The following is a 17,479-nucleotide window of genomic DNA, read 5'->3' on the forward strand; positions in this document are numbered from 1 at the left end:
TGACTGCATAATGTGCCTCCCAAAAGACAAAATTCAATATACACTAGATAAGTTTAATGCCTTTCATGACACCCTAAAGTTTACTCTCGAAAAAGGTAAAGGAAATTCTATAAACTTTCTAGACAAAAAAAACAAAATGTATGCCAAGGCTTAAAGCAGCAACAACGCTATACATGAAAACTGATGATGGTGGAAAAATACACCGAAACGTATTTTAATTGATAAATAAAGACAATAAATGACTGAAACCCAGGAATTAATTTTATATATATGAAGTATATACAATAATGTCAATGAAGGTTCCTCACTGTTAAATAAATATATTTGGGGCAAAGCCAAAAAGTAAGTCTGCAACAACCCCTATTTACATTGCGGGATTTGAATTGTCCCAAATAGTTGTAACTGGTTTAACAGTTACACACGGAGATTAGCGGATGTTTGAATGCCTTCAGCATCCAACACGGTGGCCCATATTAAATTTCCCAAATGTAAATGCTGTTTGATTAAATACATATCAACTTAAGCGAGCTTTGCATTTACATAACGCCGAGTAACTTAATTCCATGGAGAGCTATTAGGGCGTCTAAGACAGACACGGCAGCCAAATTTCATTCTCAATTTAGAAAATCACCTATCTTTGCTATGTTACGATTTTTCTATATTTCAGGTGTCCTCCCAACCGCCTCCCATTCCCCTCCGACCTCCGCCTGTTCCAAAAAGGACAATACCTGTTCTGTACTCGCCTCTTACGCCCCCTACGCCTCCCATACCTCAACACAGTCCTCCTCTGAACCCGAATGTTCGAAAGAAGTTCCCACAGCCCCCTCCATTACCTCCTACCCCAAAAACTAGAGCTCCACCTTTTAATCAACTGCTACCGAGCCATAAACCGTGCTTGCCGTCTATAGAACAGACTAAAGATTACAGAAAATCTGATGTTAATCGGAACGCCAACACAAACTTTCCATTTGATAATATCAAACCAACAGACAGCGTGAAAAGATCGAACATGAATAATATCAACCGTCAAGAGGCATGCAAGCCAAGCACTCCGAACAGAATGTATAAACCCAACCAACAGGGGAAAATTTCAATGCGGCAAGACTCGGGCATTTCAACCGATAGTTTTAGCCAAAACTCGTCTCCCAGTTACACAACAAAAGGAATGGACACTCCTCTGTTGCCACCGAAGACACATTTGTACAAATCGCAAAATGGAGTCCTGATTGCGAAACTCAAGGATATAAAAGCTGAGGATAATTTGGAGGAAGTAAATGGTATCACCAAGAGCGTTTCTACTCCGGCTGGGCTGCAAACAGTTGTGAGGTTTCATAATGGGTCGAATATGTCGGTTCACCATAAGGTAGATACGATTTTTTGACTTTTGTTCTTGTTAATCCAGCGTTTAGTTCCAACTTGATTTAGCAGAACTTGACACCTGCAGGATTTGATTTCAGTTATTCAAACACACCTTTTCCTTACTAGAGTGTTGTAAATAGTAGCCGATTGTACCGAAACTAATTTTCTAAGTAAATCGTGTGTCATGTTCAACAAGGTTGTGACAAAATCGAAACGCCGTAGCGAAAGGGAATAAATGAAATCCCTTGGAAACGAAATGGCTAAAGCAATAAAAACCAAAAGAGATTAATGATTCCAAAATGCTAAGAAAAATGTCTTTAATTTTCAGAAGCTGTAGGAAAAATTCTCCTGATAAGGGCAATTAAAGCATGTCTCTTCCTTAGGAAAGCAGATGCTCGTGGCCCATCTTGGTGTTTACTTGCCAGGACGCTTCATAAACTGACAGAATTAATATACATGAGCCTCAATTTTCGTTTAGAGATTCATATTCCGAAAGCTTCTCTCCTGAATTTTAAAGATGAAAACAAAATCCATCATTCTAAAATTACGCCTTAAAAGCGGCAACTAATCCGTAGTTCACTGTGAATAAGTTAGCCGCACTGATTTAGTAAATACGTTTCGAATAATACGATCTTTTTCAATTGGAACGTTTGGTTGCTTTTTGAATTTTAGATTCTGCGTGAATCCAGAAGACCGTCAGAAAGTTACAACCATAGATTTTTCTTCAAATTCAGATTCATCCAGTTACTGGTAAACGCGGTTGCATTATTTGCAATTGGAGCGGGTATCGTCGTCTATTTTAGAGGTATTTTTAACCAAATTTGAACAAATCCAATTCGGCCTAATTGCAGCTCTTGCAGCAAATCCGTCAAATGTTGTGACCATAGTAAACAGGACAATAAACGTGACTGCATTGCCCATAAGCAGTGACCATCTAGACGGTAACCCGGCAAAAGGCGTTTGTTTGCCGGTTATTGTCAAATTTTGCCTACAACATCAATTGCCTTATAACTACACCATCTATCCCAATTATGTTGGGCATTTTGGGCAAAGAGATGCGCAAATGGACCTGGAAATATACGACGCAGTAGTTGATGTTCGTTGCTACGAATTAGCCTCCCTATTCTTATGCACGATATTTGTTCCAAAATGTGGACCTCATGGAATGTTGGTTAGACCTTGTAAAAGCATGTGTCTTGGTAAGTTACACTGTTAGTATGACTATCAGGACTCAAACTGAGAGCAAAATCTAGTCAAATTAATTGCAATATATTCAAATGTTTTCACACGCATTCTAAAAGTTAATGAAATACAAACCTTTGCTGGGAAACGCGAGGTGCGAAAAAAGTAATAATTCGTGATTATCCCGAAAACCCCGCAGGTATTACACTTTAGTTCTATCATCCTTACAGTCGGGCCTCTCGGCAAAATCTTTCTCAAACCAACCCTAATCCAGACGACGAAATTAATGATTTTCGCTGTGGCTAAGGTCACTATTAGGACACTCAGTAGGGCCAGCCTCAACCGGATCTTGTCAATATTAACATGTTAGTTTGGGATCCTGTTGCGTTTCAAATAAGCCCTGTCTCAAAGACTGTAATATATTTCATAACTGTTAAAGGTGCCCGTCCCTTCGAAAACAAACTGTTTTGTTTTCATTTTCAGAAACGTATCGCCGATGTGGATTTTTCTTGGACGTGTTTGGCCTATCGCTCCCCAAATATCTGGAATGTGAATTATTTCCCGAGTCCTCCGACCCCAACGTTTGCATCGGTCATGCGGAAGTGAAGGCACTGAAAATTCGCGAATCTAAACCAAGTAAGTGCATGTTTACATTCTTCTCAGTTCTGATCTATTATTCAAACTGACGAAACATATTTTAATCAATTGATGCAATAAAGCCTACTTACACTGATTTTACCCTTGAAGCTGCTGTTCCGAAATATAAATTCCCAGATTAATTGAGATATTAGTGATTCACTTTCAAAAATTCAAATATACCTCGAAGAGAAGTAAAGTGCCTGTTGAAGTTGGCAAAGTATATTGGCTTACACATAAATTAACTTTACAGACTTTTTTGGAATTTCCATTAAAATCATTACTTAATTAATTACACAGGCAGATTAAAATGGTCCTTTTCCATTTTAAACTTGTTTGGGGCCTTTCAATACAAAAACCTTCATTTAAAGTTTTCGAGAAAGTTTTTGTGTATCTTAGATTTTCTGTTGGAGTGTTCGGAATCTTATCTTATTGACCTTTTCAACTGAAGACAAAAATATTTATGTAATATTTTTAGCATTTTGGGGTTCAAGCAACCAGTTTTTTAAAGTTACATAAAAATTTACTTTCAACATTTTTTTTGGCGAAAAGTTGCTTATTGCATTTAAAGCCAATCGTGGAACCCGCACCTAAACCTGCATGGTTTACGCTAATGTCCCATATTTTCGTAAAGCAGCTTATCTAATTTTAAACCAAGACAGTTTAATTTAATATAAAATGGCGTGTTTTTAAATGAAAATTTAGCACGTTGAAATGTTTCCCTTGGCGGTATTTAAATTACATTTATGAATGTTCCCAAAGAAAATTACACTCGAAAGAGAAAATTAACGATAACAAATGAAACACGATCTTAATAAATGCAATGTTGAATTATCTTTCAGTTGTTTTTTTCCGTTTGGCGAAATATTTGCGGGAATTTGAAATGACATTTTTTTAGTACTTAACTTCCAGCTGCCAAAAATTAATTTCTTATCTATACTGAATAGCTTTTTGCTATAAAGAGCCATAATTCAAATGGGATGCAGTCGCGTCTGTTAAAGTCGTATATTCCATCACACGGCGAATAATAAATTACGTCCTAAATAAATTATTATTCTTGACGCGTTTCTCTATCATTTTCCAATGCACATCACGAAATAGCGTACTATAATACACATCAAACAACGCAGCTGTCCCTTGTCATTTATTCTAAGTTTTATAGTTTATATATAAATTGTTATAAAATGCATAATAGGAAATGAAATATTTTATAGTAACAGTATATTACATAAATTGACAGAAACGTATCGAATTTGTCGAAATTTCGCCCCCAATCTTGAAGTAACCTAAAGACTCAATGATATTCCGATAACTCCAAAACGGAAAACCCCATTTAAAATGTATTGGGTCTCGAACTTTCGGTTATCAGTTATTTATAAATTTAACTCGTCATAAACGCCGATTATTCGCAGTATTTTTCCCATTTAGGTCGAGCTTTGAAATTCGAACTTATATTTCAAACGTGTCTTGTTAAACATCGCCCCAGTATGATAAAAAATCAATAGAGACTATATATAATAAATTATAATACCGATATAAAGTAACAAGTTAGCGTAAAGTTGGCACTGATTGCAGTTTGTCCAAGCGGTTTTCAATGCGATGTGAAACGTTGTATACCGAAAGATTGGCATTGCGATGGCCACGTAGATTGCAAAGATCAAACTGATGAGCTAAATTGTAAAAAATGTGGAAAGGACATGATTCATTGCGGATTTAATAGATGCATTAGCCAGCAGCATATGTGCGATGGTATAACCGATTGCCCCTGGGGTCAAGATGAACGAAATTGTCGTAAGTTCGAAGTGACAAGTGAAAAAAAGTTGAAATCTTGATAATGGCTTTTTAGTTCGATTAAGTGAAAGAAACGGTGATGAAGGTGTAGGGCGACTGGAAGTTTTCCGACCTGAAAAACAGAATTGGGTTCAAGCGTGCTTATCAGCGAAGAAAGATTATTCGATGTACAACACTCTGTGCAATAAATTGGGATACCTGTAAGTTAATTTAAATGATTTTCCTTCTAGTATATATTTCAGATGCAATTGAGAAGTTTCCATAGGACGCTTATCATTCTTTATGTGTCGAGTTTACACGCTGTATAGTGGCAAACGGAAATTGAGTCTGTTGGCTATAATGTAATGGAGCATCATTGATAGCAATTTAAAATAAATCACTTGAAATTCGTTTGGGGTTCGCTCTCTGAATACCTTTTCGGCATTGCAGAATACATTCAACATGACCTAAGGTCATATTTCTGGTTCGCGTAAATGTACCGAAAGTTAATAAATTTCTTCAAGATGAATCATTTAAATATTTTCAGAAATCAAAATTCTACTATACAAACCAATTATGACAACCACACCGTATTGGAGGGGACCTTTCAATACACCGCAAAAACAATCGAAAACTTTAACATAATTGATAAATTTGCTACTTGTGGAGAGGGCAATTCTACGACCATCGACCTAGTCTGTACCAAATACGGTAAGTTGTTTGTTTCGTGTCGAATGAAAATATTTCAAGATTAACCCGCCTGAAGGGCATTATAGCAACATTTTCCTAGTTGATTTAACGCGGCATTAACAAAATTTGTATATTCATTAACTTCAGAAAATCTTGAAAGCTTTTCCTGCCTAGTTGCTTTACTGAAATATTGAATAAGTTGTAAAATCCATTTCAATCAGATTTCCCACTGATTCCTATTTTACGTCGATCCGATTATTTTCTCAGGCCCCAATTATGTGGAAACTTGCTTCTTAGGGTGACAACACTTTGCCGATAGTTTCAACTCGAATTTTCCGATTTCTTCGAAAACTCCTAAAAGCCAGAAACGAACTGACACAGGAATGCTGCCCTGAACTTTAGCAACGATTTGAATAAATCTACAATTAAAGCAATATTTTTTTTTAAAGTTGAAACCTAATCAGAACTGATGGCTTGGATTTTATCCGAATAGCGAAACCCACTTGACTTGTGTACCAACGCCAATCAAATGCATTTAAAGTATTATGAGAGACAACACCGTTGTAAAATTCCAGGAAATAAAGCGATCCTCCAGTGTACACAGATGTAGTTAATTGCATTTCAAGTTGGCCATATGTTTTACTTTATTTTATGGATGCAATATTTTCGAGGTTGATTCTTTGCTGATTTGAAGTGTTTGTCTGCATTATTAGTTTTAGCGCAAAAAATTGCTTTTTTTTTGCGTTAAAGTTATAGAATTTATGAATTCGTCTGCACTCTGCACGATCGATCGGGCTGTATGGATAATATTTTTCTAGGTCCGTAGACGTTGCAGATATATTACGCAAGTTAATTTGAAGGACAGTCATTGAAATAAAAATGCAAATTTTTAATTTTAGGCAGCAAATAGATAAAACGTTTTTTAAGTAAAAGTAAGAAGTATTCTTGCAAGAAAATGTTTTGTATGCACGCCAAAACTAAATTACTCCCGCTCCATTTCAAAGCCAATTGTTCAAGTCATTTCTTTCCCTCTTTCATCTCTCGCAATATTGAGGGTGAATAAATTCGTTACACCGTAAAGCTTTGCCTTTAAATTAATTATTCTGTGCAATTAAATAAAATATCATTATTAACGGGATTTTCCCTGGCCCAGGTGTGAAGCATTTATTTCCCAGAACCCAGTTATACTCCATGATCCGTAGGTAATTACTATAAGGTGAGAAAACAAATGGGACAACTTTAATTGCCGCTACTTATTTAAACCCGACTAGCATCGGAAAGTTTTCGCTTTATATTGAATACTGGAACATGCTGCGTGTCCATCAACTACCTGAATTTAGATTGACGAGAAAGTCAAATGTTTACATTTAATATCTTGGCAAACATTTGACTGAAAATCATTATTCAAATCCCTTTCACGGCAAGCTCATCAAAAGCAATTTAATTTCACAGTTGGTAAAAAATCCGTTCATTTCTCACTTGTCAGTTGCCGTCATTACTTTCCAGTTTGCGGAAGGGCTCGCGTGAGCAATGGGGAAGAAATGAAATCTACCAGAATCGTCGGAGGCGTTCCATCCAGACCCGGAGACTGGCCCTTTTTAGCCGCCCTTCTTGGTGGACCAGAAGAAGTTTTTTATTGTGCCGGGGTACTTATTGCCGATCAATGGGTCCTCACAGCTTCTCATTGTGTTGGAAAGTAAGAAAATTGATCATTATGAGTAATGGGCTTAATCTGATTAACGCTAATTCAATGGAAAAAGCCATGGCTTTTCAACTCAATCTATTATTTCGAGTATAATGCGAGTTAAGTTAAGTTATCGAACCTTTTGCGATTTGAATGAAAATACATTCTAGTCATTCGGATGTCTCCGGGTGGACGATACAATTGGGCATTACCAGGAGACACTCGCATTCGTTTTATGGGCAAAAAATGAAGGTGAAAAGAGTAGTTCCGCATCCCCTGTACAACATTGGCGTGGCCCATGATAATGACGTGGCGCTCTTTCAAGTAAGTCCCGGAATATCCGAAATATTTGAGCACTGAAGAACAGCAAATTCTAAACGAAGGCGAGAGTAGTGAGGTATTGCTTCTTTATTTGTTTAATGCGGTGTTTAAAGAAAATCCTTTTACATGAAACCGTGTGGAGATTTGTTCCCATAACAACCCATAAGCGTCTTAGATGGCATATAAACTGAAAAAGCTGGCATTAAATAAATCGCTTGGAGCAGCATTGCCTCAAGTCATACTACACATGATAACAAGCATCCTTGACCCCAAAATGTTTTCTCAGTCAACATTTTAATCCGCAGCTTTCTAGCAGAGTAACATATCATGAACATCTTTCACCGGTGTGTCTTCCAGAACCCGATACTCCGGTTCCCAATGACATGATATGCACTGTTATAGGCTGGGGCAAGAAAGAAGACACTGGGAGTAAGTACAGTAGCTTTCACGTGGTAGAGTTGCATGGAATTTTACTTTTTACTTTATTTCAACTCATTTGCTGTCTATTCATGTTAAGTCTGGGTTGGCGCGAACATCTTGAGCTGGGATTAAACACAATTCAATACCTGCAATTAGCTTTATTTCATTGACTTTAATCAGACCTCAGACATGTTTTGCGGAATTTACATGCTGCTTCAGACATAATTGTCCGTTTTGTTATTGAGATATACTGCCGGTAACGGAAGTGTTTAAAGGGCTTAAAGATAATATTCGCAAGGCGGTAAATTGAATTATGAAAGTGTTCATACATTAATGGATCATAAAAATAAACGCTCTCTTAGTACTCTTTACCTATAATTCGATCAAATCGCGAAAGGGAAATATCTAAAAGCATTTTGCACTTCAAACTGGCTGCTTAAGTAAGCGATATTTCTATCGCTCAACGAACGTGTACACGCTCATAAAATTCCGCAGATCGCTTTACGTAACTCGCTTTTAATTAATATCTGCTTTAAGTGTTGCGTACGGAGATTTCCGGCAAATATCTACTTGAAAGACTCACTAAATTTATGTGAAACTTTACGAGCTCACTGTATGTATTGTAGATGCCATTACCTTAAACTCGGAGTTTGATCAGGCTTGTCAGTCGATAAAAAAGCATTTAAGAATAATAATTCAAATACTAACTTATTATTAACCGTACAAACAATTTAAATTGGCCCTTGTTATTGAGCGCCCGAAAGTGGTTAAAAAGCAGCTTACCTACGAGGTAAAAAATTGCTTCGAAAACTTCTTTTCGCGCCCTCAAACCAATTAAAGGTGAAAAGAAAAAGGGACCGAGGCCGAAAATAACAAAAAGTTAAGTATAATGGCAAACTGGGTGAGTTTATTTATCACCACCCAATGATTCTTTTGACTTTTGAAAAGAAATATCTTTACGCTTATGACATAATTAAATGGAATTTTTAATAAAACGCGGGGTTTGCTTTGCTTCACAGTATCGTTGACGTTATATAGGGACGTAATGGGGTATTGATTTTAGTTCCTGTGACGCTTATGTGCTCTTTTAGCTCACATATTCCATGCATGTTTTTCAATAGGGGTAAGATCGTGGCTGCATGACGGGCATTTTCTCTTCTTTAGAGAATTGGCCGGAAACAAACACATAATATGCGGGTATTTTGATGTAGGAAATAGCAGCACACTTCAAGTTATGTAAACAGAACATCGTCAAATTTAAAGAATCGGGAGACCATTTCATGAATCACAAAAACAAGTCGATTTCTTGAAAATGAGGCCTTTTTCTCTCGCACGTGTTTGTTTCTCAAGATTCGTATTTTATGTTGCATGGATAGAAACTGATTCGATTTATGCTGCAGATTGGTCTGTTTGACCATTGAAGCATGTTCAGGATGCTCAAGACAAAAATTTCCCATGGCATAATTTAGTTCGGATATCGAACTTTTAAAAGTAGGCATTGCCGTTGGAATAATAAATTCGGATTAACTTAGGTCACCGTAAACAATAGTCGGTTGTTAGTAATACTTAAACCCTAAACCCCAACTACATTAAACATCAGCCTAAAATTGTTGATTTTGGATCGAATTATGAACCAGATTAACGCAAACCATTCAACAATAATTTGACTGTTATAATTCGCAACTCAAACAGATCAAGAACCTTTGAGATTCTATAAAGTTTGAGAAACGCCTTGGGTCAAAGCATGCATGCTTTTATGAAAAGAATCTGGTTTTTTGCACATTTCAGATTCAGAATATGAGCCAGAGATCAACGAAGTTGAAGTTCCAGTCGTGGAACAATCAATATGCAATCATTGGTTGCAATATCGAGAGTTAAACGTAACCACTGGAATGATATGCGCCGGATACAAGAATGGTGGCAAGGATGCTTGCCAGGTAAGCAGAACGTCGAATAGCTATTTTACCAAATAGCTCCGTGAATTTCCGCTTGGAGACTCAATTAAGAAAACATCTTCATAAAGGATTTCCTAACTTTGAACAAAAGGGCAATTTTAAAAAATCCGTTATTATATTAATTTTCAAACATTTATTAAAAACTTCAAAATTAAAAAACATTTAGCACCCGAGCGTAAACGTTGAACGAAACTTTACCGAACGGGTATTCGGTTTTAATTCACGTTGTGCAAATCACTTTGTTTCATCCCGCAAAAGACAAAACATTAAGAAATAGCACGAAGTGCTTCCCATACTGATAGGGGGAACTCGAGCCGAAATAGTCCTACAGGAAATGTGGAGCGACGACCTACCGCAACATTAAATAGCATATGATACCTTTAACGAAAGGTCTGTCGTGTATTGTTATGTTGCTCCACTAAAGAAGTATTCATTGTAATAAATTCGCAATGACTTGAGGCATGAGAAAAACAGACAATCAGAATCAACTTACATTTGGCAAAAAAATAATAAACTGGAAATAAAATTGATTGTTTTTTAATCAACTGGATCCCATCCCCTCTGTGAAGAGAAATATTATACGATATTCTAAGCGGGTTTTTAATATCCGAAATCGCAGAGTTTGCAATGGGGAAAAATGTTCACTGAGCAGCTGATTGAAACCTTTAAAAGGAATGGAGATATCAACACTCGCGTAGATGTGAAACCTATTATATTCGGTTTTAAAAAGATACAGTAGAACACTAAGCTGAATAGAACACTAATTATCAAATGGATAATCTTTTTTCAGGGTGATTCAGGAGGCCCTTTGCTGTGTAGACTACCTGAAGACAGAAACAGGTGGTTTGTTGGAGGAATTGTAAGTTGGGGAATAAAATGTGCACATCCTCATTTACCAGGCGTATATGCGTTCGTACCAAAGTATGTTGATTGGATAAATGCTCAAATGGAAGAATATTCTGAATGAGAAAAATTAATCAATAACGATGACAATAAAGTAAAAAAGAATGATTGGTACAAATTATACAAGCAACATGGTTTTCTATGACATTTACAAAAACATGTTTTCTCTCATAAAAATGAGACTAGAAGCATTTTTATTGATGTACTGTGTTTCCCTATTGATACCCATATACATACATTTGTGTTATAGCATAAGAGAAAATTTTGAAAAGTCTATTTGAATCAACTGATGATTAATCGAGATATTTGCAGGTAAGACTCTAATAATCATCTGGTAGTAACTTTTTCAATCACAAAACAGTTGTTACAAACAATTAATCATCAGATTTTCAAAAATAAAAAATATATGATGTTGACAATATTTAAGATAAATTAGATATACCCCGCCAGATTTCAGGCTACGCACAATATTGTAGTTTGGCCCCTATATAGTGATATCTTATGACAATTTATTAGTGTTCGAGCGGACCGCTATCAATGTGATCTTTGATTTAGTGTACAAGGTGAATGAAAAATCCCATTATGATACATCAAATCATAAAGCATGCCCACTCTTCTGCACTGGAATAATCAGACAAAATAACCAGAATGATTCTGCAAAAAAAACAAAACTTTGCGGCACACCATACAAACTACCGAAATCCTCTAAGGACTTGAGCTCCTATGTATTTTCTTGACAATAATAATCGTAATCTGTCATAGCAGGGGATTTTTCATTAAAACCCTGAGGACTTTGGCCATTTAACATCAATTTTAATCTTAACAAAAACCAATCGGTTGTGATTTTATTCAGGCTATGAGACTAGTTTAGACTGGAAAAAATTGTCAAAGTGAAACGCTTAATTGGGTCTGCTTGAGTCGAATCAACAGTAAGTCAAGAGCACGTGATCGGTGGAAAAGCCATCGCCACAACAGTTTCAAAATTATTCATTACTTTCAGTTGATTTGTAAATCCACTCTCTGACTGAGAGAAAATATCTACGTCAATCATTGGTGTTATAAGGTTACTACTCGAGATTCCCCAAAGTCCTGTGGGCTTTACACAAAATATTTTATACCTTCTAGAAAGAAATTATATAAATAGTTTTCTATAGAATTTATTACCAATGTTACCTACTTGATAATAATGCGTCTTCAGAAAATGGTAAGACGTAACAGCTTTACACTCTCGTATATTCTCGGTTTCGATGGACTAGATACCTTTGCTACAATGAACATTGCTACATTTAGTCACTCAAACTAGGTATATACAAATAAGACTTTAACTTAAAGTAACGGATTAATTATAAATGGAATTGTGAATGTAGCACATGGCCATTATTACCTAATATTAAGTTCAGATGTTGTCAATTTAAACGAAACATAGTCATTTCTGAAGTTAGTTCTGTACAGGGTTTTTTGTCTATTATGAAAATTCTATACTATCTAAAACACATAACTATAGAATTGATGGTTCAAAAGTAAAATATTTTTTCTAAAATGTTCTTACTAATCAAATTTATTTTACTCATTGATAGTGAGTGGTTTAGAAGAACAAATGCCACTAGAAATTATTTACAATTTGGTACTGCTTGTTTAGAGAATCGATCTAGCGATCTTAAAGATTTTTATATATTTTCACTTGAATACTAACAGTCTCAAAATACACTTAAAAACGCGAAATGTTTTAGAAATCTCCCATAGGGCTTAACATCTTAACAGTGATAGAGAGTTTGGACAATATATTTTAGACAATACCTATATTTATGTGTACTACTTATGATGATGTCTTAGAAAATATTTGTCATGTGGGCAATCTGTTTATCAACGACAATAATTGTTTAAATGTTAGTAAGTATGCCTTTTTAAAAAGAGTCAAGATAAATATATATTTTTCAATTCTAGTTTTGCTAGGCACATTGAGTCGTATATTAAATCTGCCGATTAGCTGTGTATGTGCCTTACATATTTACTTAGCGATCTTTATTATACCAAAGTATGTTTGGCATGCCTAATTAGTTAATTGTTATTGTTAGACATTTGCTGTCGCTGTTTGAAGTTTAATTTACAATATTCATAGAATACTATAATAGATACAACGCCTGAGCGTACTCAATTTGTTTGAAAATGTGACTAGCAAAGCTAAAATAAAACCATTTAATGTTGGAATATTGAATGTAATGTTAGTGGATATATTACGTGTAAAACTTAGATCATTTATCATATAGGAAATACCTATAGCTGTTAACGCGCTGAGAGCGACTTTAGTTGATTGTTTCCAAACTAACTAGCTTCGTCATGAAACGTTTGCTATTTTAGTAAAGAGAAATAAACATATTTTTTCATCAATATTCTTGGTCTTAAGAAAGGCTACTAAACGAATTCTAGTTAGGACTTATAGCAGAAAATATTATTTAGGATCCCTTCGACATGTTCAAGCAGACAATGTTGAAATTAAATAATCTAATAATGATACACAACGTTTCAATGGAAAAGATGCAATTATCAGATTATTTATTGTTGAAAATTGTTCTAGGCTAAAAAATAACTATGTGTTCCTTATGGCTATGCTGGCTTTAGATACATGTGATGTCTATTAAAGAAATTATTATGCTTGCTATATATGCTTCCAAAAGTATCCCAAGAACTATTGCTACGTTATCTATGATCCGTTTAAATGTCTGATCAATAATGTGCATGGACATTTTTACCTGCATATTTTAGATAATTGGTTAGAAAGCTTCTGGGAAATTATCCGTGCAAAGAATGGTAGAAATTTGGCAGATCTATTTCAAATAAGCGAACGTTATTCAGTATAGATCAAAAATTCAAAAGCTCAGGATCAATATGTGAAACGTCCGAACTTTGATACAGAGCTGGCACCATTTCCACTATTCTTCGCTGTGCTGTATTTTCTTGTGTTAGTTAAAGTATGTAGTTGGAGAAAATACAACCTTATTATAGCGCGAGAGTTTGTTTTATTTACCATATTATTAGCAAAATTATTTTCCACGACAGCTTGAAAATCCGCAAAACTAACCAGTAAGCTACAGTGTTGTGAAAAGTTGCGGAGTTTCAAGTTTTCCCTGGAAGCTTCCGGCAGCAAATTAACGCTAATCTGAATAATTTCCGTTCGACTTCAATCGGTCTCCATATAACGGGTTATACAATTCGAGGTTGGGAAAATAAAACCGTGCTATTGGTTATCTGTTATATATATTATATTATATTGTTATTATATATATACGATAAGGTTTGCCATTATTGGAATATGGATCGTTTGACTGTTGAAAAACGCGTAAAAATTATTAACTGTTACCATAAACATAGTGATTCTGCTGTATCAACGTTTAGGGCTTTACGAGCAGATTAGGATCGACTTAATCGACCCAGAGAGCCAACAATTTCGAAAACGGTGGAAAAATTTGAAGAGACTGGATCGGTTACTGATATTGTAAGACCTGTGCATCATCGCAACGTTCGTTCAGCCGAAAATATCGCTGTTGCTGCTCAAAGAGTGAAGGAAGACCTGAATTCGTCGATTTCCCGACGTGTCCAAGATTTGGGCTTGTCTTACGGCTCATTGTGGCGAATTTTGCAATTGGATTTGAAGCTCCATCCGTACAAAGTCCAACTGACTCAAGAACTTAAGCCTCATAACCATGGGCAACGCAGAACATACGCAAATTGGGTGAGAGAAAGAAAGAGAAAAGAAGAGAAATTGAAGATTATGATCTGGAAAAAGGGGCAACGAGTCATACAACACTGGCAGTTAGAGCCGTATTGCAAGAGAAATTTCCAGGACGCGTGATTATGAGATTGAGGGATGTCAATTGGCCCGCAAGATCCTGCGACTTAACACCGTTAGATTTATTTTTGTGGGGCTGTGCGAAAGATTGTGTTTACGCCAACAATCCTCAAACTCTTGAGCAACTGAAAGCCAATATCCGTGAAGTTATGACCGAGATATTACCGGTAATGGGCCGAAAAGTCTTTCAAAATTACCTCAAAAGGATTGACTCCTGTAGGAGGTCCCGTGGACATTTAAATGATATTGTTTTTCACCTAATGGCAAGGTTTAATCTTTATATTGAGTTAGAATTTTCGCCTCCATCTGAATATTTTGTGTGTTTTTTTTACTTTACTTTCCAAGCATAAAATCGATAACCCAGTGGTATTCAAAATAACTTCCAGTTTATTTTCTTTAACGATGCAACTGCAATTTAATTAATTCCTTTGCAGTGGAAGTTAAATAAAAAAGCCACAGACTGGGATTTTTCCATTCAATGCTGGATTTTTTTTTTGGTGATAACTCGCAATGCCATCTTTATAGAACGTGCGATAAGAGTGGAAATCTATTTTACTAGGTACATCTGAACTAGAAACTTTAGATCCAGGAACGAAAGTTATTGGAAAATCGACCTACGCGACCTTTTTCCTGGATTAAAGCAAACTGTAAGCCGCCAATCAATAAATCTTGTCAAGAGGTCGCAGGTAACTGCATGGGAGCTTCAACAACTCATCGATATGAGTATTTTTTCCTGCTCTAACTAATATGGATTTCCAGGAGTTTTTATGTGCTGTTGTTTTCAAGTCGTAGTTCTTCGTAATTTACCGAGATTGACTCGCTGTGATATAAAATGATTGACGTCATACCGTTGTTTGGAAACGCCACCTTTTATTTCACACACTCTTGATTTTGTTCCGATTATTAGCCAAAGAGCTCAAAAGCAAAGTAGCTTTCAAGTAATAATTTTTTTCAAGGATAATCAAATATTTAATTTGATATTGGATGTTTAATGGTGGTATAATTTTAGGTGAGGCCCCAAGTAACCTGGAGTAAAGCGATTAAATCTCCTGCTTTCATTTTGTAACCAACTTTTTGGAGACTTTTATCTAGTATTTATTAATGAACCAATCAAAACCTAATTACTGCATGGGTTCTTACTATTTTATTTTTGCCATTTATGCCTAGCAACGTACAATAATTGATAGTTAATAATTGAACTGTGTCTAATAAAGTTTTAAAATCAAATATAATCTACCAGTTCGCGAATTAATAATATTAAAGGCAAATGTGCCATTATTGTTCAGCCTGTACAAATTGAAATGACTAACTTTATGAATAGCATATTTTGCTTGGCTACGCATCCCACATTTCAAGTGGTTGATATGGTAATATTAACAAAAGATTTGTTTCCCAAACGTAATAAATGTTCAATTAGTAGCAAAGCCACTCTATCATTTTACCAAAATTATTAATTATCAAATTAAGTAGTTATATAGTTGGCACATATTAAGCTGTATATAGTGTTGGAAATTCATACTGAGCATAAAAAGTTGATTAGGAAAATAATAAAATACGTTACGAATGATTAGAATTCTCATTTCATTGGATTCAGATCTGTGATTGAATAATTAATTTACTTGTTAAGTGCAAGCTGCTTTTCCTGTTTTTAATTTATTTCACCATTTTCAACCGAGTAAAAAGTGTTTCAAAATACATCAGCTATTAATTTTTAGGCAATTTTTACCTATACAGGGTGTCCCACCGGGAACCGCCGCGATCGATATCTGGCAAACTACAATTAGTAAAAATTGGAAAATTGAACAGTGTGCCTCATTACACAAAAAAATGTATGTGCTGCAAATTAAGTAGCACATATTCCCTTATAAGAAAAATTAATAATTATTCAAGTGGCTGCAACTGTCATTTTTACATAAAATTTCAAATATAGCAAAAACGGTTAGACTTGGATTTATCATATACATTAAATATATTTAGAATTTGGAGTTGAATTCAAAAATGTAATAATATATAGGGTGTTACAAGTTGATACCTACTTCCGTTACGACTGGAAGTGTGGCAATCGTTAAAATATTTTAGACCGCTTGCCGCCAATGACTTAGGCACACTTTCCAATTTTCAAGTTTCTCCTAATTACAGTTTGCCAAAGATCGATTGTGGCGGCTCCGAATGGCACACCCTGTATATGAAATAATAATACAGTAAATTCCGCTTATAATGAACCCGGTTATAGTGAATTTTCGGTTGAAACGAACTATTTTCCTTTAATTGAAACGTCGTCCATAAAGACCAACGTATTTTTTTACTGGTTATAACGAACCCGTTTATAACGAACTTCCACGCTCAGCAACACCAATCGTGCGGAGTTGTTTATATTAGTGAGAGCGAGAGACAGGCAGTGACTGTTGTTTTTTTTTGCCCCGTTATGTATGTAAATCGTTTTACAATGGAAAAATAAAAATGCAAAGCTTTTTCACTAAATGAAAAGTACGAGATTATTAACACAATAAAAAGTAAGTAAAGCAGAGTGACATTTGTAAGGAATTAGCACTTGGAAAGTCTACTGTTGCAACAATATGGAAAAACAGAGAAAACATTTTATCAGCGTATGACAAACCAAATGTTAGATGTAGGAAGTTAAAATTATCTGCACATGAAAAGGTTGACAAGGGACTTATTAAGTGGTTTACTCAAAAAAGACAAGAAAACGTT

General features: G+C 35.4%; 1 protein-coding gene across 3 annotated transcripts in view; it reads left to right on the forward strand.

The window, feature by feature from the left end:
• LOC109541155 (atrial natriuretic peptide-converting enzyme) overlaps positions 1-13,928 on the forward strand; it is a 20,829-nt gene extending 6,901 nt beyond the window's left edge. The window contains exons 4-15 of one of the 3 annotated variants that reach the window (XM_019909923.2): positions 668-1,363; positions 2,032-2,164; positions 2,211-2,558; positions 3,025-3,177; positions 4,753-4,968; positions 5,024-5,168; positions 5,495-5,658; positions 7,144-7,333; positions 7,492-7,645; positions 7,948-8,071; positions 9,851-9,999; positions 10,808-13,928. In XM_019909923.2, the coding sequence (XP_019765482.1) occupies positions 668-1,363; positions 2,032-2,164; positions 2,211-2,558; positions 3,025-3,177; positions 4,753-4,968; positions 5,024-5,168; positions 5,495-5,658; positions 7,144-7,333; positions 7,492-7,645; positions 7,948-8,071; positions 9,851-9,999; positions 10,808-10,984 (2,649 nt within the window). In that variant the 3' untranslated portion in view covers positions 10,985-13,928. The remainder of the gene's footprint in view (positions 1-667; positions 1,364-2,031; positions 2,165-2,210; positions 2,559-3,024; positions 3,178-4,752; positions 4,969-5,023; positions 5,169-5,494; positions 5,659-7,143; positions 7,334-7,491; positions 7,646-7,947; positions 8,072-9,850; positions 10,000-10,807) is intronic. The other 2 variants (XM_019909924.2, XM_019909925.2) reach the window with 2 other exon arrangements.
• The last annotated feature ends 3,551 nt before the right edge of the window (positions 13,929-17,479 follow it).

Source organism: Dendroctonus ponderosae, unplaced genomic scaffold, assembly GCF_020466585.1.
Source record: "Dendroctonus ponderosae isolate FM_Combo_2020 unplaced genomic scaffold, Dpon_F_20191213v2 Dpon_F_20191213_1, whole genome shotgun sequence".
Classification (NCBI taxonomy): Eukaryota; Metazoa; Arthropoda; class Insecta; order Coleoptera; family Curculionidae; genus Dendroctonus; species Dendroctonus ponderosae.